The 25,070-nt window shown below is 40.7% G+C and overlaps 1 protein-coding gene across 3 annotated transcripts; it reads left to right on the top strand.

Moving 5' to 3' along the window:
• The first annotated feature begins 738 nt into the window (after positions 1–738).
• Positions 739–24,012, top strand: LOC127428175 (bactericidal permeability-increasing protein-like). 3 transcript variants are annotated; one of them, XM_051676340.1, is made up of 16 exons: positions 740–896; positions 1,889–2,003; positions 9,277–9,391; positions 11,526–11,657; positions 11,803–11,958; positions 12,859–12,922; positions 13,017–13,077; positions 13,192–13,283; positions 13,424–13,600; positions 21,010–21,069; positions 21,148–21,315; positions 21,507–21,574; positions 21,669–21,711; positions 21,799–21,862; positions 22,372–22,448; positions 22,607–24,012. In XM_051676340.1, exons 1-16 carry the CDS (start codon positions 867–869, stop codon positions 22,646–22,648), a joined length of 1,464 nt encoding a protein of 487 aa, XP_051532300.1. In that variant the 5' UTR covers positions 740–866; the 3' UTR covers positions 22,649–24,012. The 3 variants fall into 3 exon arrangements, with proteins under 3 accessions (XP_051532301.1, XP_051532300.1, XP_051532302.1); XM_051676342.1 differs by lacking the exon at positions 1,889–2,003 and having other exon boundaries at positions 754–896; XM_051676341.1 differs by lacking the exons at positions 21,010–21,069; positions 21,148–21,315; positions 21,507–21,574; ... (2 more) ...; positions 22,372–22,448; positions 22,607–24,012 and adding an exon at positions 18,698–18,989 and having other exon boundaries at positions 739–896.
• Positions 24,013–25,070: the final 1,058 nt, after the last annotated feature.

Here is a 25,070-nt window from a genome sequence, read left to right as displayed (position 1 = left end):
ACTCATCTGTAGAAGAATGTTTGCAATCAAACATTTTGTTTCCTGGAAATGCCAGTGGGCTAAGTGAGGTATAAGGGTGCTGCTGTGTCATACTGTTCGATATTCATTGGTTCCTAGTTGGATAAAGCAAAAATTATTTAAATTATAATTTCATCTTGAAAGGAAATGTCCACTTGCAATCTACTTTTAATAAGTGTGCCTTTACTGCCATCTGTAGGTGAAGAGTGTTCCTTGCATATGAAATAAACTTCAGGTTTTTCCCAGTATTTGGCAATGCTCAAAATTGCTGAATACTTAAAATGCTTAATTCATACAGTAGTGTATGAGACCACTATAGTAAAAATGCTTATATTTTTGCTTTTTTAATTTTTTTTATTTATTTATTTGATGCCTCCTAACAAATTATTAGCAACAACAGTAAAACTTTATAATTTAAGTTTGTAAAAATTATCAAATGTTGTAAACATTAACACATATTTCAAAATTTCATAGTATTTGGTATGTCCGCCATCTGATTTAATGACAGCATGCATTCCAGTACCCAGTATGATTTAAGAATGTTCCAAAGAGCATCCTGTGTGCTTCACTGTAAACAAGACAATCCGACATTTTGTATGGAGTTAATGTCAATGTCACAATTAATTTGAGAGGTAGTATGGAATCTCACATATTGCTGTATTTTTGCATTCTGTTTGGTGCTACTAGAGGTGTCATACAGAAATTACACACTTCAGTTTTAAGTGAATTTGCCAGCAGTCTCTTCCTTCTAATGTAAATTAGTGTAGTCAAGTGTCTTTCTTCCAGTTTCACTCAGTGATATTGCTGAACACAGTACAGATAGTTCATGCATCTAGAGAGGAAGAGACATGCATTTTAGTACTTCACACCAATTCAAGGTAAAATGCATATACATACATATAAATGACACCGATCTGAACTTCATTGTAGACATGACTGCCTACAATGTTTCCATTTACATGTGAAAAGTGTTTGTTTTTCTCGCACAGATCTGATCTATTTCTGTGTATTGCATGATAACACTCTTTTTCTCTAGAGTTCTCAAAATGCTGTGTTTATGGTGCTGTATTATAGAAATACTGAGGTTCTTGAGTAAATATGTCTTGATATAAACTGTCAGATTTCTGCTGCATTTATAAATATCTTCATTAACCAGTGAATTATATTGATCTACAAATTCTGATTCCTCATTACATTGCCCTTTTATTTCATGATCTGTCCAAACTTAGAAAAAAGAAAATAAAAACTTATGAAAATGTTTTCTACAGAAGGAAATAAAACTAGGTCACATGGCGCATTCCAGTAAAATTACTTCTGCATTCTTTTACTTCTGTTAAGCCTTAATTCAATACAAACTTAAACCTAAATGAGTCATGTGGCTTTGTATGGCTGGAGCACAAACATCTCATTCAAGGCAGCGTAGCAAATTAAGGTATGGCATGAAAAAGCAGATATGAAAGAGGATCATTTTAAATGAAAGAGGAAGTTTATTTTCACCAGAAGTCCACAACACAGTTGAACTGGTCCAAACCAACAATTAAAGAGTGTGTCATGGATTAGTTCTAAAACATACCATGTCACAGTATGTAAAGACATTAATAACATTTTGTTTTTATCTTTTTATTATCCGATATCAAGTTTATTGATTAGGGAGATGCCACAATACAAGTGATTTCACAGTACAAAGTGTCTGCACAAAGACAAAACCTGATTTTCAAAGTGCTGAGTTAGTTCTAGGGCGGTAGCTGTACTTAATACTGATTTACTAAGTGTGTCACATGCTTTTAATAAAGCAACAGTTGACTTTAGATTGGAGCAGATTACAGGACCTTTTTAACCTATCAGGTTATACACCTTGTGTTTCTCATAGGCTAAAGTGGAAATTATGTTCGTTTGGTTTTTTTGGTCTCTGTTGACCCTGCCAGAGGCTACAGGCACTAATGCTGGAGTTAATGTCAAACTAACTCAGAAAGGACTTGAATACGGTAAGTGTGGACAAAACAAGTCTGCTTGTAGAATTTGCTCTGTGGAATTTAAAATAAATCTGAAAGTATGATGCTATGGAACTAAAACTAAAATTCACTAAAGCGGTATTGCAGCGCAAAAACTTGCTCTAATTTATTAACAACCTGCAATCCAGTTTAATCAGGCACTAATTGTGCTGAACTTGTCTGCTGCATTCTCTACAACCTAGTACTTAAACCGGCCACAAGACAAATTTTCTGGCCTTGTTTGCACTGTTACCTGACTTGCATAGTTCCTTTACTGAATCTGGTGCTAAAACAGACAGTGTATGTAAATAAACAACACTATCAGACTGTGCAATTAATATGTGTTTGTGAGGAAAAAGAGATCATGGCACACATGTACATAGCATCTCTAAATAAGAATAAAGTACAGAGTACTTAGATTTTTTTCCTATTATTATTATTATTTTTTGTTTTTTCTCAAATCAAGGGTTGAAAGGGTTACTTTTAAAATGTATATCACTATAAATTGCAGAATACAGAATGCTGTAAAATGTAATTTGTTTCATATGCCATTAGATTACTCAAGGTTAGTAACATAACCTAAAAACTTTGGACAACTTCTTCAGCACTGGCAGATTTCTTCACTTGTTTTGACTATAAACAAGTTAATAACAAGTGAAAAAAAATCTGCCAGTAGGCTATTGTAAGAAAAAAATAACTTACATTAAAATTACATTCTACATTTACAATAATTCTCCTTAAGAGTCCATTATATTTGCAGTACATCTTTGCCCTAATATCAAAGGTCTTACTAGAGAGAAAAACAAATATATCATCTGACATGGATTTTCTTGATAGAATTTTTCACAAAATATAATTGTGCATGGCAACAGGTGCATGTAAAGGCTAGAAATAGCATATAGCTTAGCATAAAGCTAAATGTTCACATGACAATTTACCCTGGGGCTATTTCTACTGCTCTTACTTAAAAACCACCCAGAGTGTATACAACATATTTTTTCTTATTGTATGTGGATTCTGTTCATAGAATGAGACAGTAAATATCATATTTGTAGTTCCCTATCTGTCACTCACTCGAATTTGTGTCTATGTAGTGACACTAGGGGTCGCCCTTGGGAGCCCCAAATACCTCTGATCTTTGAGTATAGGCCAGTGGAATCGGCGAGTGGAATTTGCATGCCACGCCCCCGGACATACGGGTATAAAAGGAGCTGGCTCGGAACCACTCATTCAGATTTTTTCTTCGGAGCCGAGCGGTTGTGTTTCAGCGAGCTGAATTCCTCAGTTGGTCCATTCACCTCTGCATGCTGTTGGATTTACGGCGCATTACAGCGGTTTCTCTACAGCGGATTGAGTGCAGAGAATGCCCCTGGGTGCTTCAACAGCCTAAAAGAGTATATATTCTTGCAAATAAAAGAGTATATTTTCTCTAAAAGAGTGGCACTGACAGAGAGCATCTTTTTAAAGATGCGGCCAATCTTGGACCTTCGAGTACTGAACTGGGCTTTGCACAGACTCCCATTCAAGATGCTGACGCAGGAACACATTTTGGCGAGCGTCCAGCATCAAGATTTGCGGCGGTAGACCTGAAGGACACGTTCATCCACGTCACGGTTTTACCTTGGCACAGGCCCTTTCTGCAGTTCGCCTTCGAGGGCCAGGCATACCAGTACAAGGTCCTCCTCTTCGGTCTGTCCCTGTCACCTCACGTCTTCACGAAAGTCGCAGAGGCAGCCCTTGCCCCATTAAGGGAAGTGGGCATCCACATCCTCAATTATCTTGATGACTGGCTGATTTTAACTCACTCTCGAGACTTGTTGTGTGTGCACAGGGACCTGGTGCTCAGGCACCTCAGCCGGTCGGGGTTTCAGGTCAATTGGGAAAAGAGCAAGCTCTCCCCAGTTCAGAGCATCTCTTTTCTTGGGATGGAGTTAGACTCAGTCTCTATGATGGCGTGCCTCATGAGTGAGTGCACGCAGTTGGTGCTGAACCACCTGAAGTCGTTCAGGTGGAGAACGGTGGTCCTACTGAAGCAATTTTAGAGGCTCCTGGGGCATATGGCGTCCTCGGCGGCGGTCACTGCACTCGGGTTGATGCATATCAACCTCTCCAGCACTGGCTTCAGACTCAAGTCTCGAGATGGGCATGGCGCCGCAGCACACATCGAGTGGTCATCACGCCGATCTGCCACTGCTTGTTCAGCCCTTGGATGGACCTTGCATTTCTGTGGGCAGGGGTCCCCTTAGTGCAATTGTCCAGGCGTGTTGTGGTTACGACAGACACCTCAGAGCTTGGCTGGGGCACTGTGTGCAACAGGCACGCAGCCACGGGCAACTGGACAGGGACTGCGTTGGCATATCAACTGCCTCGAGTTGCTGGCGGTATTGCTCGCCTTGCGGAGGCTTTGGCCATTGATCCAGGGCAAGCACGTGTTGGTCCGGACAGACAACACGGCGATGGTAGCGTACATCAACCACCAAGGCGGTTTATGCTCACATCGCATGTTGCAACTCGCCTGCCATCTCCTCCTTTGGAGTCAGCAGTGACTCGAGTCGTTGCGAGCCACTCATATCCCAGGCGACCTCAACAGTGCAGCAGATGCACTGTTGCAGCAGGTTATGCTCAGGGGAGAGTGGAAACTCCACCCCCAGGTGGTCCAGCTGATTTGGAATCGATTCGGTCAACCGCAGGTAGATGTGTTCACTTCCCGGAAATCCTCCCACTGCCCGCTCTGGTATGCCCTGACCGAGGTTCTCATCAGCACAGATGCGCTGGCACACAACTGGCCCCGGTGGATGTGCAAGTATGCGTTCTCCCCAGTGAGCCTACTTGCACAGACCCTGTGCAAGGTCAGGGAGGACGAGGAGCAGGTCGTCCTAGTGGCGCAATACTGGCCCACCCAGACTTGGTTCTCGGACCTCACACTCCTCACGACAGCCCCTCCCTGGCGAATTTCCCTGAGGAGGGATCTCCTCTCTCAGGGATGAGGCACCATCTGGCAACCGCAACCAGAATCTCCATGTCTGGCCCTTGGACGGGACACGGAAGACCTAAGTGGCCTTCCACCTGGGGTGGTAGACACAATCACTCAGACCAGGGCTCCCTCTACGAGGTGCCTGTATGCCTTGAAGTGATATCTGTTCGCTAAGTGGAGTTCTTCCCAACGCGAAGACCCCCAGAGATGCGCAGTCGGGTCAGTGCCTTCCTTCCTGCAGGAGAGGCTGGAGGGGTGGCTGTCCCCCTCCACCCTGAAGGTGTGCATGGCTGCTGTAGCGGTGCATCACAACGCAGTTGACGGTAAGTCTCTCGGGGAGCACGACCTGATCATCAGGTTCCTTAGAGGCGCGAGGAGGCTGAATCCTCCCAGACCGTGCCTCATCCTCTTATGGGGTCTCTCCATGGTCCTGCGGGGCCTGCGGAGAGCCCCGTTTGAGCCCCTAGAGTCAGTTGAACTAATGCTGCTCCCATTAGAGACTGCCCTCTTGACTGTGCTCACGTCCATCAAGAGGGTTGGGGACCTGCAGGCGTTCTCTGTCAGTGACACCTGCACCTCCGGCATACTCTCACATGATCCTAAGACCCACGACCAGGCTATGTACCCAAGGTTCCCATGACCCCGTTTAGGGATCAGGTGGTGAACCTGCAAGCGAAGCTGCCCCAGGAGGCAGACCCAGCCTTGTCGTTGCTGTGGCTGGTGCATGCTTTGTGCATCTACTTGGATCACGTGTAGAGCCTTAGATGCTCTGAGCAGCTCTTTGTCTGCTTCGGAGGACAGCGGAAAGGGAGCGCTGTCTCCAAACAGAGGACCGCTCACTGGGTCGTTGACGGCATCACTTTGGCATACCATGCCCAGGACGTGCCGCCCCCCGTGGGGCTTCAAGCACACTCCATCTGGAGTGTGGCAGCCTCCTGGGCACCAACCAATGGTGCCTCTTTAGCATACATCTGTAGAGCAGCGGGCTGGGCAACACCCAATACCTTTGCGAGATTCTACAATCTCCGGGTTGAGCCGGTTTTGTCCCATGTGTTGTCAGGTACGAACAGGAGACGTACGCTTTTTTACCCCCCAGCCGAGTTCACAAGACCGTGGACCCTGGATGTCCTTCCTCCTTAGTCCTGTGGCAAGTGAATTTGTGGAGAAATTCGATGCCGGCCCAGTACATGTGCTAGTAGGCCCTGTACTGTGGTAGGTGCTCCACATGCGCTGGTTGCCTGCGAGTAACCCCGTGTGATGTATCTTCCGCGATACAGTTTCACCGTTGGTAAACCCGCATCTTCCTTGGGCAGAGTCGCCTCTGCCACCGGTTGCTGTGTTTGTGGAGCTCCGTTTCCTCTGGGTAGGACCTACCACAGGGACTTCTCCACATGCGACACTGCTGATAAGACTCGGTAAGACGTATTTCCACACAATTGCCTCCCCTTCGGGCAGGGTGTGATCTCTGCAGTGTCTTCCTCTTGGGAAAGGACACCCCCCTGACGCGGATATTTATGGCCCCCAGCTGAACGATTTCTACTCTTTTTTGGGGAGAAAAGAAGAGGCCACAGCTAGGGTGGCCTGTCCCCATTTTGGGCAGTCGACTTGTCCCCGAGGTGCGGGGGAGCGTACAATGCTCGTAGGAGCGTTGGGAGAGGTTACATTACGGCCGAGTGTGCTGGCTACGAGGCACGCAATGGTTTGCCCGTCTCGCACCGCCAGTCCATGTAACACAGTTCAGCTAGTTGTGGCGTTTCGTATAGGGACCCCTAGTGTCACTACATCGACACAACATCGAGTGAGTGACAGATAGGGAACATCTTGGTTACATTCGTAACCTCCGTTCCCTGATGGAGGGAACAAGACGTTGTGTCCCTCCTGCCACAACACTGAACTACCCGCTGAAATGGCCAGGACCCTGTCTCGGCTCCTCAGCACAAAACCTGAATGAGTGGTTGCAAGCCAGTTCCTTTTATACCTGTATGTCCGGGGGAGTGGCACGCAAATTCCACTCGCCAATTCCCATTGGCCTTTTCTCAAAGATCAGAGGTGTTTGGGGCTCCCAAGGGCTACCTCTAGTGTCACTACATCGACACAACATCTCGTTCCCTCCATCAGGGAACGGAGGTTACGAAAATAACCAAGATGTTTTCTATTCAATGCAAATTGCGACACTGGTTAGCATTTCTGTCATGGTACATAAGCAGGAAGAAGGACCCAAGTGCAGGAATGAGTGAAAATAAAATACTTTTATTAAACAACAGAAACAAACAGGCAATACAAATCTCACGAGGGAGAACAGACAAACATACTGACAAACTCACAAAATGATTAAACAAAGAGGGCACAATATATAGAACCAAACACATGAGGAACAGGTGCAGACAATCAACATGATGAGGACTAAATGAGGAGGTGTGGCAGGAGGAAACAAGCAAGCAGGGTTAGGAGAGCACATAGCAGACAGAAAACAAAACAGAGCTATGCGCTCAAACACAAGACAGACACAAAACACATTAACAGACAACAGAAAGGAGAGGGCTGTCAGACCAAGGTCATGATAGCAGAACCCCCCCCAGATGCCTCTTGGCATCCAAACCAAGCTGAGGAACAGATGACAGACCAGGGAGGGTTGGGTGAGACCAGGGGGATAGTCTGGAGCAGTCTGTAGGAGAACCGGAAGGCCATGGTAGGGTCTGTGAAGGACCCAGAGGCCTGGCTGGATCAGGAGGCCAGGGCCAAACTGGAGGGGAACTTGGTGACCAAGGCACATTCCGAGCTGCTGAGCAGCTGGTGAGGTCAGCGGTGGCCACATAGGAAGGGACAGGACTGGGTCAGACCGAGTGAGGACAGCAGAGGGCTGGTCAAACTGGGCAGGGGCCTCACAGGGCTGAACAGACTGGTCAGTGATCATTGGGGACAGGACTGGGTCAGACTGGTCTATGACCGCCGGGGACAGGACTGAGTGAGTGGCACCCACTGGGGACTAAACAAACTGAGCAGTAGACTGGTACCTGGTGTCTGACGGGTGCTGGTTACTGGGCTGAACAACAGACTGGTAGCTGGTGTCTGACGGGTGCTGGTTACTGGGCTGAACAACAGACTGGTGTCTGGTGTCTGACGGGTGCTGGCTACTGGACTGAGTAAAAGGCTGGTCACTGGTGTCTGATGGGTGTTGGTTACTGGGCTGCATAAAAGACTGGTAGCTGGTGTCTGATGGGTGCTGGCCACTGGACTGAGCAAAGGGCTGGACGGCTGCTAGGGACTGGACAGGCTCGAAGGTCATCGGGGGCAGAAGAGGATTGTCGAAGGTCACATGGTAGTGAATGGCTCGTCGACAGCCACGGGGAGCTGGACGGGCTCGTCGACAGCCACGGGGAGTGACTAGGGAATGGCCTCCGTGGCTGCGAGCGCTGGCAGCGACTGGGGAATGGCCTCCGTGGCTGGGAGCGCCGGCAGTGATTGGGGTTCGGGTGCCTTACTCGGCTTCCTTCTCCAAATGGCTGCCACCTCCTGACAGGCAGCAACGGACTTAGGGGTGGAGCTCCGTCTCTTCCTCCTCCTCCTCCTCCTACGTGTGATGGGAAGAGGGGCTGCAGCATTCACCGTCGGTGAGGGGGCATCACTGTCAGGCTGGGATTAAGAAAGAGAGCCCTTCGAGACACAGGCTGAGATAAAATAATCCCATTTTAAAGACAATTTTATGGTCTCAGAAAGACTCCCCTCTTCACCCCCAACAGGAATTCAAGACTTGATGGGCAGGAGGAAACAAGCAGGCAGGGTTAGGAGAGCACATGACAGACAGAAAACAAAACAGAGGCATGCGTCAAACACAAGACAGACACAAACACATTAACAGACAACAGAAAGGAGAGGGCTGTCAGACCGAGGTTGTGACAATTTCTCACATAAACAGCCTTATTCTTTTAAAAATACCCAAACCATATATAAAAAAAAAAAAAAACATTGACAAATATATTGTTGTAATCGTGTATTTACTGGATTCATGTTTCATCTGTCAAAGAATTTCTAACTGTTTTTTGTTAAGCTTTAAAAACATTCTGTATTTCCTCTATTAAGCACCCAGTCGAAGTTCCTTAATGACGTCACATCCACCTTTTCACTCATAACAGTGTGAAAGCGCCCTCTGACTGCTCTTGTGATTGTAACACACATCACAATAAAGTGTTTCACCGTTGTTCAAACACCCTGCACATATCATAATTATTACACTGAATTCAGGAGACGACAGATCCAAGATCAGGACAATAACTGAGTTTTTTCTGACTGCAGGTCGACAGATTGGAATTGCCTCAATCCAGCAGAAGCTCAGAACCATCCATGTGCCAGACATAAGTGGCACAGAACGTGTGGATCCTATTGGAAAAGTCCAGTACAGTTTTACAGGGTAAGTTTAAATTCTCCTTCTAGGTTGTGCTTCTGTTACTTTCTACAATGTAATCCAAAAAATTGTATTTACCATAGTAACAGGCTCCTTCCAAATTAAGCCCTCTGGTTCATTCAATAAAACAGGTGTATTACATTTTTAAAAGCTACATTGCCTAAATAATGATTGTTTCAGCAACACTTTTTAATGATCAGTTATTTACAAAATCATGGTAACAGTGTTGACATTTTATAAGACCCCTATTGAGAAATATAAAACAGAAAATATAGTGAAAAAAAGACCTTTATTTTTCCTTGCAAATGCGGCGGGGCGGTCAGGTACAGGGCAATTACAAGGAAGAAAACAAAAAGGGAAGGGGACGCAAAGGTAGAGAAATAAAGGGAGCGGATGAGAACCCTATGAATGACTCTATAGTCGACTACGCCACCCGGAGTACACAGGGAAATAACAGCCCTATATAGGGGCACACAGGTTCATTAGCCAAAGGTATGGTGAGCACAGAGACGTGGGCAAGAGATTATACAGAGAGGATCACTTTATTGAAGCATACAGAAATTAAAAACATTCGGTCCCTGCATTTAAACGGTCTCAACATACACACGTCACAAAAGACTGGTACCACACGTCACGTATACAAAACCACAGTTCACCAGTCACAAAAACAAAGGACACGGGAGAGGGAAGGCTAGCTGCGACCCCCAAATTTACACCCCACACTTAATACCCAGAGCACAACACACACCTATAAAATTAAATACAAAAATATTACACAGCATTCAGTGGAGACACACCAAAGGATGACAGCAGCCAACCTCTCCCACTCTAAACCTTCCCAGCTCCTATGAATACACACACAAAAAAATAAATAAATAAATAACAATACATACATAAGTCACATACTGTACATAAACAACAATGATTAGCCGGTGCTAACAAGCTCCAAGTAATCAGTGGTTTAAACAAAAGAAAACAATTTGCACAAACCAATTTGCACAAACACAAATCTCAATTTAACAAATTAAACAATTAAGGTAAATGTGATCAATTTCGACACGTGCAAAGAAAGCATGTCACCAAAATAATTAACACACTACCCACTGCAAAGAAAACAGAAAAATAAACACAACTATAAAGTAAAGATACAAATACAAAAATAAACCAATTCAATGTGTACAAACCACAATACAACCAAAACAAGAAAGAGAAACAACAAATAAACAAAAGCAAACAGTCACATACTCATAAGGGCACCACCGGCACAGCCGGAAGGAGACAGAATGGCCGAACAACAGCCAACTAATTTTACCGTTGGTCTCCCAACTAACTCCCACTCTTGAGCAAACACAATACTGGGCCCGTGGTTACGTAAAAGGCAAAACAGCAGCGTAGTCACATCAGTAGATGTATATTGAGCCCATAATGAGCCAAGGAAACCCTCAAACGTGCGACATTAAACCAATAGATGTTCACAGCAAACTGCACTATGGATTGTCACTCACCATGTAGGATTGCAGCTGCTTACACAGAGAAGCTGGAAACAGTAAGCAGCCAGTGCACAGCAAAAGGGAAAAGGAGGATGCACTAACCTATCCTTCATTCACAACGCAGGACGTCCGCAAGGGGCGGTACCAACAATGACACATCCCAAGCAACTGAACCCCTCCCTTTTTATATTCACTGATTGGTTCACAGTTTTAGCATGACACTGGCCAATAAGCAAGTAGGTCGACTTCACCCTGCTACACAAAGTTCACTTCCTGAAAGGCTGATAATGTCATTTTGACATATTTCTTTGATGTGTGGAATAGTATACTATTTTATGTGTTGCTAATACAGCAACAAGTTGGAAACAAGGCCCTGTGTTTTTGGGAACAGGCCAAAAAATGGCATCCACATGAAGAAAGACAAAAAAACGTTACTAGATTTTTGTGGTTAAAAAATTGCCTAAACATTACATACAGTAAAAGTTAGAATCAGCTATTCATTGTTACAGTTACTTAAACATTAAAGAGAAATACAAACAGGTACCCTTTTTGTAGAATGACTCCTCTGCACATGTATATACCTTGTGTTTTTATCATTTAATCATACTCATAAAAATAAAAATAATGTGATTTCTCTGTATATATTACAGGATGCAGATAGTAAACCTGGGTCTACCCCAATCATCACTGGGGTTAGTTCCTGGTACTGGAGTCAGTCTTTCAATTGATAATGCCTTTATCAGTCTGCATGGCAATTGGAGAGTAAAATACCTCAGGATCATGTAAGTATGATTGTCCAAATGACTAATCTAGAAGCTAAATTAATCTGAAGACCCATCTGGGAACCACAGGAATAATATAAAAGTAATATATTAAATAAGGCTTTTGGAGACGACAAAACCACCTGATGTCTTTGTTACTACACAGAAAAGACAGCGGATCGTTTGATCTGGCTGTAAGTGAACTGTCCATTAGCACCACTATTGCTGTCATGAGTGATGACACTGGCCGCCCATCAGTCAGTATGACCAACTGTGCAGCAACTGTGGGGAGAGTCAGCATCAAGTTTCATGGTGGGGCCAGGTAATACTGTTCATCTAACACACATCACAAATAGAGACAGACCCACTGGGCTGATTTATGGTAAGTGTTGAATACACAATCACCATATTATCTCTGCTTCAAAATTTAAATATGTATAAAAGTTAAATATTTAATGATGCTTTCATGAAATGCTGGTGCTCTTTTACATGAATACATTTTAATGTAGAAGGAGCTGTTCCCCAAAAGAGCGTTGTATGACAAATATTATTTTCTAGAAATATTACTTGTAGTTTTCACAAATAGGGAACACATTTTGTTTTTCTTTTGCACTAAATTTGTATTGAAAGGAGGTGCTTTACCATCAGAAAATGTGTACCATCAATCTCAGGAGGTCAAACGAAATATTATATATGCAGTTTTATTTTACATTCATTTACAATTTGCAATATACAGTTTACAGTTTAAATAAAACCATTATTTCTTTGATTTTGTATTTTTACAGCAATAAACATTAAACAAACATAATTAAATATGTATAAAAATACAATAATAATAATAATAATAATAATAATAATAATAATAATAATCTATAGCTTAAATGAGTTGGGGCTAGCAAGTTTCGGACAAAATTTTGTTTATAGTTATTGATGAACATATAGGCTATTTCCCATACATTAAAGGAAAAAAAAATATTTGTTTGATATTGTTTCTTACAAATTCTTTGGTAACATAGTTGCATGCTGAGCTTTACGAATGCAGTCAGTGCAACAGTAACAAGTAATATGACATCAGTCAAACTGTATTTATGGAAAGAACCAGCAATTCTTATTGTTATGTGACAAAAGATTAAACCAATTTGAAGCAAATGATTGTGTTAAGTTTGCTTTTGAGAATAAACATTTGTACTATTGTGCACAATTTTTCCTATTTTTGTGGCAGCTGGTTGTATAACCTCTTCAGTTCCTTCATTAATAAGGCCCTGCGTGATGCTCTGCAGAAACAGGTGAGGATGTGATTGTCAATGCCCACAGTTGATTAGGAACAGAAAGCCAATAAAAATATACCAGAGTTTCACAACCAACTATATGCTGTTTCAGATCTGCCCTCTGGTTGCTGATTCCATTGCTGATATGAACCCCCACCTGAAAACATTAAATGGTGCGATGATTAACAATCATTTATCAATCATTTGGGTTTGTGATGAAAATCCTCAGCATTAAATACAGCTTAATGTTCACAGCCAATTTACTTCTCTGTTGTTGTTCCCTTCAGTTTTAGCCAGAGTAGACAAGTACGCTGAGATTGAATACTCCATGGTGGCATCTCCTGCCATTTCCAGTACCTCCATTGACTTGGGTTTAAAGGTAATATTAGGCATTATAAAACAACCAGCATACCTTACATACTACCATACTTTACTAAAAATTTGTCAAATTCTCTGTGAAAACATAATGCTACTTTTACAACTTAAGCTAGGTCATAATTGGGTTTTTGCACTTTTCAGGGTGAATTCTACAACATCGGACAACACAAAGAACCCCCCTTCTCCCCAACACCTTTCTCATTGCCTTCTGAGGACACTAGTATGCTGTACATTGGAGTCTCTGCCTTCACGGCCAACTCAGCAGGTTTTGTTTACCACAGCGCTGGCGCCCTCAGCCTCAACATCACTGATGACATGGTGAGTTTTCTTTTTTTTGTGTGTGTGTAATTTTGGCACACAGAAGTTACATTTTGAGTAATAAAGAAATTATATTATCAATGGTTTTGCTATCCTGTAGAAAGGGTACACTGTAACCCCTTACAAGTTTAAGACAAAAATAAATTTGTTGCCTCCAAAATAAAAGTTATCTCACAATTATAATCAGGGTTAACATTGTGGTGATGAGTGAAGACTGTGGTTAGTTCAGAAACAAGTTGTTATTAGACAAAACAAGCTAAACCTGAACCTGTTAAAAGAACAACATTTTTAGTCTGTAAAGAAGTTGTATCCACAAAAATGAAAATTAATTTGCGAAACATATGGTACACCAGATTCACCAAAGGGAATACTAATCACTAGGGGTTGCACAGACTAGCCAACTAGTAGTCTATAACTAGCCTAGTGACTAGTCGACACTGTCAGCCTGAAGTCGACTAGTCACTTACCTTACATTTGTCCCAAATGTATTTTGATCAAGATGACAAAAAATGCTACGGTAACGTGCAATACATGCAAATTGGCCTTGAAATATCACAGAAATACAGTACTAGTTCTTTGCATAACCATTTTGCATCCGCTGGTGCAAGCTAGCGATTTTCACTGAAGAGATGGTAAGTCTATCCCTCACAGCCTCATTTAATTCACATTACAAATCAAAGATGGCTAGAGAAGCCTGACTGTCTGGAGTCAGTTATTAAATCCACTGTGTATTTATATAAAAAAGCTGTGAAAATAATGGATCAGAAGTCAATGAAATGGCATCTTTGTCAATTTATGTACATAAAAAAGTCTAGTCTCGTTCATTAAATAGATTTTTAAATGTATAAATAATTTAGCTCCAGAAACCATTTGTCTACTAATAACAAAACAAGAGGATAAGGGAATTACGAGGGGTGTAACAAGTCACAACTGTAAAGTACCAATATGTAAGACATCATTTGGAGAGTCATCATTCTCAGTAAAAGGTATACAGTTATGGACTAATTTACCAATAGAAATCAAAAGACAAACAGAGTTGAAAAAAAAAAAAAAAATAGAAAATAAAAAAAAAAAATAGCTTAAACAAAATCTGGTTTGTGAACATTGATGGTTGTGTACAGTCTCTGTTGTCTGTTTTATATTATTTGTAACCTTTTTTGGTTTGTTTTGCTTTTTGTTTGTTTTATTTGCTTTTTTTTTTTCTTGCTTTTTTTGGTTGGCTTGCTTGTATTTAACTAAAATCCTAACCATGGACAGGTGCTGCGAATTAGCAATAAGCTTGTTTACAGAGCATCTGCTGCTTAAAACGTATGTAGCAATGTTATTACTGCGCATGTCCAGTAAGTGGTGGCAGAAAGCCGGCAAACTGTTGTCTTAGATAACATGACATAAAGCCATCATAAATACAGAAATATTCTTAGTTAAGACAATTATTATAATGATATGAGTTAATAACATGCCTGTAATAATGTTTGCAATAAATGTTCGCTACAAAGCTACGAGTTGAAATCATCTCAGTCCGGTCAGCTCTGTTGATGGCTTGAAACCACAGTCGTCTACGTGAGGCCTCAAAATAATGTTTCAACAACGGAATTCGATAAAAGCAGTGTTCGAATTTAGGGGTGATTTGGGGGGATCTGGAACCCCCCTGTAAGAGTTAAGGGACCCCCATAAGGCCAAAATAATGTAACTTGGTGGGGTCCCCTAGTGTTTCATCAAAAGAATACTGTAAACATAAAACTAGAATTTTTTTAATGTTTGCAGTGACACAATGCGACATTGTCCATTTTCTGTCCCAGTTTTCATCAATAATCCAAATTAGATTTTTTACATCAGAAAATTCTAAACACGCCCTACATTTTGGCAGTGCACTACGTGCTGTTTTCTGAAGGAACAGTGACTGAGTGACACTGGCAGAGTGGATCCTAATTTTCAGCTCTCAATAATGGTAAGATATAATTCTTCTTTAAAATATTATTGTTGGTACACCTAAATTACTAACATTAAATCATCTTCTCTCTTAAAATTAAACCGTCGCAAGAGGTTAATTAATATGCACAATTCAAATGCTCGTAACTTTGCAGTAACAGTTTTATCTAACACTACATGTTATCTCACGATCAAACAGTTATGAAGTTATTACATGGATGCTATGTGGAGAAATATCTTTGTCTATTAATTATGCTGTGTCTGTGACGAGCGGCCCTCCCTCAGTATCTTTAAATATGCAATCTATGATGATAAACGACAAGGCCATAACCATGTCTTGAACATTGGGGGGGACAAAACCATTTTGGGGGTGGGGGGTCACGGGTGTTGAGGTCACAAATATAATGGTCCTCTATGGTCCTTTAATATAGTAAAGATGCTGAATACAATCATTTTCTAAATAAAGGCTTGAAATGCGATAAAGGCCCAAAATTGTATAATTTTTGGTTTTAAAAGATACATGTATTTTTAAAGTTCACACAGTACAAGACAACACATAGCTGTTGTATGGCCCCAGAAAGTTTGGAATATAATGCACAAGTCATATGGACTTACTGTTATGTTATGATACTGTTATGATGTTTTTAAACTGAACCTTTAATAACAATTTATAGTATTTGTCCTTTATGAAGCTTGACAGCTCCTGCTCACTATGAACTGTTATTCTATAGAATAGAGCTGCTTAATATATCTATTTTTATGTTCCAAGAAAAAAAAAAACAACATAATGGTGAGTATGAGGTTTTTTTTTTGTTTATTTATTTTATGTGAACTACTCCTTGAACTGGTGGCTCATTTTGTTAGCACAAACCTGACAAGATGTACTCAAAATAAAATGGTCTCTTTTAAAATAAGACTCTTAGGAGATGCTGTACAAAATTCATTATTAATTAAAGACATAAATAAATTATTTAGAAAATCTTAAATTAATTTTAAATTATTACCTAAGAATATTTGCATTAAGAATATATGACACTGACCTTGCCAAAACCTAAAAGCACAATAGAAGTCACAAGTCACAAGGTTAACCATGTTCTAGTTCTGATCTGGGTGATAACGCTCTACTTTGTGTTTTTTATAGATAATTTTCTTAGACAACGTCATGAGATTTTTCTAAAAAGCTACTTCAAAAGCTTACCAGATTACCACATTTATTCAATTCCTTTACAATATACACACATTCGCTCTTTGTCTTAAGCCTGATATGCTGAAAACGGCTCCGTTAATGTTTTCACATTCACAATTATTACATCCGAATCACATACTGTACCTGACATATTTTCAATTCAAAACGGCGAATTTCTCCAAATGGTGAATAGTCAATACACCCTCTCAAAGTATATTGTGGTTACGGCCCTGATAAACGATAGTGAAAAAAAATAAAAAATAAACATTTCAATAAGGCATTTAGTAATTAATTTGTATGACCTATGACTGATTTAAGCTCTTCCATACAATATGCATCTCAGCAATGTTGACCACTTTTTAAATTCTAAAAATTAATCTATTATTGAGCCTAACATCTTACTCTTGTCTTACAATTCATTAAAATATCAAAATGACACATATTCATCAATATATTGAATAATTTTTTTTTAAAATTTGTAGCGATTTCCGTTGTGATTCTTGGGGAGTATGCTGCGTTCCATTCATGTCGGATGTGGGATATTCCTACTTGATATCTCCAATCTCCAACTAAGGCATTCCATAAACCTTATTCACGCTAGCGCCATCTTTGATATTTAATGGGAATGACTACAAGACTGTGAGGGATAGACGTACAGTCTCTTCAATGGCACGAACGGTATAAAGCTCCTAGACCAGATCTGATTTTCCATAACTCATGTTGTCTAGAGTTCTTTGTATACTGAATGTTCTTGGACAGATATTTTATCAATGTTTTGTCCCCAGAACAATCCAAAAACACTTTAAACTGCAATACAGCCCACTGAAGAGACTGTAAGTCTATCCCTCACAGCCTTGTTGTCATTCCCATTAAATATCAAAGTTGGCGTTAGCATGAATAAGTCTAACCAACTTTTTCCTGAATGCGGAAGTGTTCCACGATTCGACTGTTTTCAGTTTCCGGTCTCCAATATTTTCACTCACATCGACGTATATTCTTAGTGGGTAATGTAATGTTTAAGGTATTACATTTGTAAAAATTGTCAAAAAACATGCCGATACATCACAGAGTCGAGATTACCGTTTTTTTTTTTTTTTATAGACAGTGCCTCACCTGAGTGTGTAGATGACATGAAGTGATGGTCCGAGGTTAGTTATGTTGATATCATTAATTATTCTTAGTTGTTATGACAGCCAACAACTGCACAAGTTGACCCTGATATAAAATTTTACTCCAAGTAACACTTAAGCATTTGTTGTTCTCCTCTGGATCGCTCATTTTGGCAGTTTTTACTTGGCACCACCCAGTGGTTACTCAGGAAAACTGCGGATAGCTATAGTTGGCAACACGTCATACACGGGGGCAGGGGCGGACTGGCTATAGAGAGAACTGGGACTTTTCCCTATGGGCTGGCTGCAAAACAGGGCCGAACGGGGCTGAACTGCTGAATACAAATAAAAATAGATACCAATCAAATAACAAAATATTAACGTGACAATCATAAACATAAACTTCTGTTTTGGGGTGGCCTGGCGCTACTAAGAAACTACTTTATGGCTCAACAACTTGCAGCTGCAGTGCTCTTCTTTGGGCTTATATTTATAGCTTAGCAGGAGTTTAACTGTAATCAAAGACGTCTCCTAGCAACCCAACTGATAAACAATGCTAGCATTTGTGCTACAGGTGTACGATTATCATAAGAGAGTAGAATTTACCATGTTTTATACGCCTGTTTCTGCAGGCATTTGTTAAACAAGCTTTAATATCATGTAATGTAGGAATTGTGACTAATTAATTGATTTTACTTAATAAAAGTGAATGTTTATCACTTACTTTGTATATGTCCCTGAGTCCCGACGTCACACACCTGCAGCTCGGCGAAATTGGAGCTGAAAATTTCCGCACAAGTTTCCCAGTTGGAATATCGACTTCAAGTTGTTCAAGTTCAAGTTGTTTAGTGCCTTGGCCTGGTGTACTTGCAGGAGGGCCATGGCATGCAGGGCAGAGGCGGCCTGACCAGCAGCACTGTAGGCTTTGGCCGTCAGAGACAAAATCATCCTACAGGCCTTGGGAGGGAGTGCTGGGCGATCCTGCCAGGTGGCTGCGCTTTGCGGGCCCAGGTGCACCTGAGGGACCTCCGTATACCCGTGGGCTGCCACGCCATCGAGGGTAGTGAGAGCGGACGAGCTGGGAAGTCGGTTTCGGGCAGAAAAAGTCAGCTCATCATGCACTTCCGGGGAGAAAGGGACCGCACCACATTCACATGATCTTTCTCTGCTATCACACGCTAAGTTCGAGATGGCATACTACCAAATCAAATCAAATCACTTTTATTGTCACACAACCATATACACAAGTGCAATAGTGTGTGAAATTCTTGGGTGCAGTTCCGAGCAACATAGCAGTCGTGACAGTGATGAGAGATATACCAATTTACAATAAACTTCAGATTTACACAACACAATTTAAAATCTAATACACACATAATTACACACAACACAATATAAAAAATAATAGCATTCAATGTACATTATACAATACACACAATATAGAATACACATTAAACAAAAACAATAGTATATATAGTATATATAAAATGTACAGTAGGTTGTATTGTACTGTATTGACATTCAGGCTGTCGCTTGTTAGTCAGTTGCCAGTATGTTGTTAAGAGAGATATAATTATGACAGTCCAGTGTGAGATAAAAAGATTAATAAAGTGCAGTGCTGATGTATATTGATCGTGAGAGATCAAGAGTTCAAAAGTCTGATTGCTTGGGGGAAGAAGCTGTCATGAAGTCGGCTGGTGCGGGTCCTGATGCTGCGATGCCGCCTGCCTGATGGTAGCAGTGAGAGCAGCCCATGGCTCGGGTGGCTGGAGTCTCTGATGATCCTCCGAGCTTTTTTCCCACACCGCCTGGTATATATGTCCTGGAGGGAGGGAAGCTCACCTCCGATGATGTGTCTGGCAGTTTGCACCACCCTTTGCAGGGCTTTGCGGTTGTGGGCGGTGCTATTGCCGTACCAGGCGGAGATACAGCCAGTCAGGATGCTCTCTACAGTGCTGGTGTAGAACCATGTGAGGATGTGGCGGTTCATTCCAAACTTCCTCAACCATCTCAAGAAGAAGAGGCGCTGATGAGCCTTCTTCACAACGGCCTCAGTGTGGACAGACCATGTGAGTTCCTCAGTGATGTGGACACCCAGGAACTTGAAGCTGCTGACTCTCTCCACTGGTGCTCCATTGATGGTGATGGGGTTGTGCTCTCTTTCTCTTCTCCTGAAGTCCACCACAAGCTCATTTGTCTTACTGACGTTGAGGGAGAGGTTGTGCTCCTGACACCAGCATGTCAGATTGTGCACCTCCTCTCTGTAGGCTGTTTCATCATTGTCAGTGATCAGACCTACCACCATCGTATCATCAGCAAACTTAATGATGGCATTGGAGCTGTGTGTTGCCACACAGTCATGTGTGTACAGGGAGTACAGGAGTGGGCTGAGAACACAGCCCTGTGAGGCTCCAGTGTTGAGGGTCAGTGATGAGGATATGTTACTGCCCATTCTAACCACTTGGCGTCTGCTTGACAGGAAGTCCAGGATCCAGCTGCACAGCGAGCTGTTTAAGCCCAGAGCCCGGAGTTTCTCATCAAGCTTGGAGGGCACTATGGTGTTGAATGCTGAGCTGTAGTCTACAAATGGCATTTTCACATAAGTGTTCCTTTTTTCCAGGTGGGAGAGAGCAGTGTGTATTGTAGATGCAATGGCATCATCAGTGGAGCGGTTGTTGTGGTAAGCGAACTGCAGTGGGTCCAGTGATGGGGGCAGCACAGAGCAGGTGTAATCTCTGATTAGTCTCTCAAAGCATTTGCTGACTGATGGAGGTCAGAGCAACAGGACGCCAGTCATTTAAGCAAGTGATTTTGGATTGCTTTGGCACAGGCACAATGTTGGATGTGGGGACTACAGACAAAGAGAGGGAAAGGTTGAAAATGTCCGTAAATCACCAGCCAGTTGGTTCGCGCACGCTCTGGTGACGTGGCCCGCAAATGCCGTCTGGACCCGCGGCTTTATGGATATTCATTCGCTCACACCGAATATTGATCTAGCTTTTTTATGTTTACTGGACTTTGTATGACATTAAGTGATAAATGAAAACTATTTATGTCATTATTTTTGAAGACATCCTCATTATGCAACATTTTTCACAAGTGCCTAAAACTTTTGCACAGTACTGTGTGTGTATATATATATATATATACTGTATTTATTTAATTTTATTTGTATTTTTTTGCAGATTCCCTCTGGATCTCCACTTCGTCTAAACACGGGGACATTTGGAGTTTTCATTCCACAAGTATTCAAATAAATTAGTCATTTCCAGTCATTAAATTCAAAGATTAACAGGAACTAAATCTGAGATGTTTTACTTCAGATTGCGAAAATGTATCCTGGTCTGATGATGCAGCTATTGGTTAAGACAGAGAAGGAGCCCATCCTTACATTTGAATCCAACAACGTGACTGTTCAAGCCAGCAGTACAGTGACAGCGTATGCTATCCAGCCCAATAGCACGCTATCTCCACTCTTTGTCCTTAATCTGGTGAATAACTAAGGAGGGACAATTGAGAGTTAAAATTAGATGTGTATTATGTTTTATATATATATATATATATATATATATATATATATATATATATATATATAAACATAATACACATCTATATATATATATATATATATATATATATATATATATATACTGTAAATATAAACTCTCTTTTCAATCAACAGGGGGGCAGCGTCAGTGCTCGCGTATATGTGACTGAACTGAAACTAGCTGGAGCTGTGACCCTTAACGAGTGAGTTGTGCAACAGTGTATCCATGTTCAGATGATTTGAGTTTATCACCTTAAACTACAATATTGATACAAACTGTATACTTCTCTTAAACAGAATTTACATGAGCTTAGCAAAAAGCTACGTGGGACCATTCCAGGTAAGAAGTAACTATGAAAAGTGTTTTAAAATCTGATCTAAAAGCAGTCACTGAAAATCTCAATGTAACAGTAATTCTATCCAACAGGTCACATCTCTTGATAATATCTTCAAGATGATCTTGAAAGTTACTGTGATTCCCAAGGTTAATGGTAAGATGTTACCCCATCCTACCCAAAAAAAAAAAAGAGAATTCTTTTTTAATAATCATAAAGTCATGCACTGACTTTATATTCCAAGACTTCAGAAGCCATCCAATCACTTTTTGTGATGAATAGACCAAAATTTAAGTTGTTATTCATTCTCAAACCAAATCAGTGATGATCTCCCGTTTCCAAATCAAATATGGTGACTATGGTGCAGGTTTGATGTCTTGATGTTTGGTCACTAGACATGCCATAACCAATCCGATGTTATAATGTTATTGTCCTCCAAATGACGCTATTCAGAGCTTGACAGCCCAGAGTCACTATTCACTTTTATTATATGGCAAAAAGGCATGTGAAGATTTTTCACATTTTTCCTTTTGTGTTCCATGGAAGAAAGCAAGTCTGAAAAAGTGTGCAAATAATGACTTAAATTAAATTTCTTTAAGTGAGTGTTAACTATACATTTTTATAACATGAAAATGTTTTTTACTCATGAATTTATCCCATCTCAGCTCGATTAGAGGAAGGTTATCCGCTCCCTGCCATTGGGAAGATGCAGCTTGTAAACACTCAACTTCAGGTTCTGAAGGTAAGCTCACATTTCTAGCAGTGATGCCGTACTTCATATATACAAATATAGTATATTGTCATGTATGAGTGTCTTATAAATCAAGAAAATTTTAATTGGCAGTTTTGTTGTTTTCTGTCATACAATAGCTGTATTAAACTGTTTATGTTTCTGCACAGGACTACTTGTTGATTGGAACAGATGTTCAATTTAAAGGATAAATCTCACCTGAAATGTTTTAATATTTTATAAAAAATAAAATAGTAATAATAAAAGATTTATTGTTGAAGAAAATATGTGTGAAAAGGGGTACAGTATATAACTGTTAATTGTTTTGAAGTAATGCAAATTATGTATTGTACATTTAACTGCTGGGTGTTTTTTTTTTTTAGTAATAGTGCTACATGGGGACTTTGAAATTGTCTGATATGCTGATTATTCATGATATCAGTATAAAGTCAAAGACATTTTCCTAAGAATGGCCCACTTAATAACTAACATGTGACATTTTCTGCAAGTCCTCTCCATGAGTAACAGTTGGGCCTGCAGGCCCCTCTTTACACCAGCAGAGGGAATCATCTCCAAAGTATTAGAATGCTATGCATGATGTATTTCCTGTATAAGTAGGCCATTGTTACTTTATTCTTATTATTGTTTTCCCTGTGATTTGGTTACTTAGACTTACCTTTTAATAAACCTTCAGCACATGGACCCTTAGCCATCATGTCAGTCAGATTTACTACAGAAAATTGTCACCATCGGAAGTGGAGGTAGAGACTTTGAAGGCCACCATCATGTGGCAGTCAGAGATGTTGAAAGTGCACTGTAACAACTTCAAACACTCTGCAAAGCCAGCAAAATATATGGCCAACTACAAAATTGCATAATCAAAATATTAATCTTGTTTAATATTAATATAATTGTATGGAAATCAGCAATTGCGATAACTTTTAAAATATCTCCTTATGACTTCTGGAGAAGAAAGTAATATGGGTATGGAATGAGTAAAGGGCATGTAAACAAAAAGAGAATTTTTATTTTTGGGTGAACTAACCCTTTAAGCATTTAGACCTCGTCAGGCTCATTCAAACATGAAGAGATAAGGATTATCTAAAGTATGTTTATTCCTACACAAATGTGAGTCATGAAGCTGGGACTACCCATATCATCACTGGGATAAATGGCTGGCAATGGAGTCAATATTTCTGTTGAAGATCAACCTAAACAGCAAATGGAGACTCAAATACATTTGGATCATGTAAGCACAGTGTCTAAATGACTAAAGGGGTGTTCACACTGACAGACAATGACCACTGGTATATCCAGCGACACAGCAAAGTTGAAATGTTTATGTTTATGCAAATTAGCAGCAACTTGATCCGCTGACTACAAACGGGAGTAAAGGCAGTGGGGCACACGTGATTCGTCTCCTGTCAGTCAACAAACATTTCCTAACTGTGAGCAATTTTCTGATTTTGTGTATTAGTGTCTTGATATGGCAACATACAGGGTCACCACTGAGGAAAATAAGTTTGTAAAGATGATTTAATGAGAAATAAAATCCATTGACATCATTTAGTTTCAATCTGCTCTTTTTCTTTGCATTTGAAAAATGTTTTGCATAAATAAATACATGGGGCACTTCCACCCCCCGAAAAATTTCTTTATGTATTGTGAATTCACTGCAGCATGCACACAGTGAACTGTGACAGAGGTTATTGAATCTGTGGCATGAAAATATCTGTTCACTCAGAGTCTCATGGTTTTGTTTTGCTCAGGGAGGAGTGGATGAAGGCATGTCCTCTCAAACTCTGGGAGTTAGCTGATGTGATTTGTGGGAACATTGAACAGTCAGTGACTCTTCTGAGATACAATAGATCCATTATAACATTATATATTAAATTAATGTTTACAATTAAATGCTTGGTAGCGGCACTTCTGGGTTCTTCAAGCACCCAGACAGAGCTGTTTTAGATTAGTGCTTCATTCAAATTGACTTCATACAAAAAGTACTGTGTGTATGGAGTTTACTCTATGACTACTAGTTTTAGTTTATGTTTTTCTGTGTTTTCTAGTTTTAAATATTTTAAGTAAAATTTTAGAGCAGCTATAGTTCATTATTTAAATGATATAATTTATATACAGTGCATCCGGAAAGTATTCACAGCGCTTCACTTTTTCCACATTTTGTTATGTTACAGCCTTATTCCAAAATGGATTAAATTCATTATTTTCCTCAAAATTCTACAAACAATACCCCATAATGACAACATGAAAGAAGTTTGTTTGAAATCTTTGCAAATTTATTAAAATTAAAAAACGAAAAAAATCACATGTACATAAGTATTCACAACCTTTGCCATGACACTCAAAATTGAGCTTAGGTGCATCTTGTTTCCACTGATCATCCTTGAGATGTTTCTACAACTTGATTGGAGTCCACCTGTGATAAATTCAGTTGATTGGACATGATTTGAAAAGGCACACACCTGTCTATATAAGGTCCCACAGTTAACAGTGCATGTCAGAGCACAAACTAAGCCATGAAGTCCAAGGAATTGTCTGTAGACCTCCAAGACAGGATTGTATCGAGGCACAGATCTGGGGAAGGGTATAGAAAAATTTCTGCAGCATTGAAGGTCC

Source organism: Myxocyprinus asiaticus, chromosome 37, assembly GCF_019703515.2.
Source record: "Myxocyprinus asiaticus isolate MX2 ecotype Aquarium Trade chromosome 37, UBuf_Myxa_2, whole genome shotgun sequence".
NCBI classification, from domain to species: domain Eukaryota; kingdom Metazoa; phylum Chordata; class Actinopteri; order Cypriniformes; family Catostomidae; genus Myxocyprinus; species Myxocyprinus asiaticus.
This window is presented reverse-complemented; position numbering and strand designations above follow the sequence as displayed.

Coding starts and splice junctions, on each gene's coding strand:
- LOC127428175 (XM_051676340.1), top strand. CDS start 867: ATGCATTTTAGTACTTCACACCAATTCAAG. Junction 897..1,888: donor GTACTTCACACCAATTCAAG/GTAAAATGCATA, acceptor TGTTTCTCATAG/GCTAAAGTGGAAATTATGTT. Junction 13,078..13,191: donor CCACCTGAAAACATTAAATG/GTGCGATGATTA, acceptor TGTTCCCTTCAG/TTTTAGCCAGAGTAGACAAG.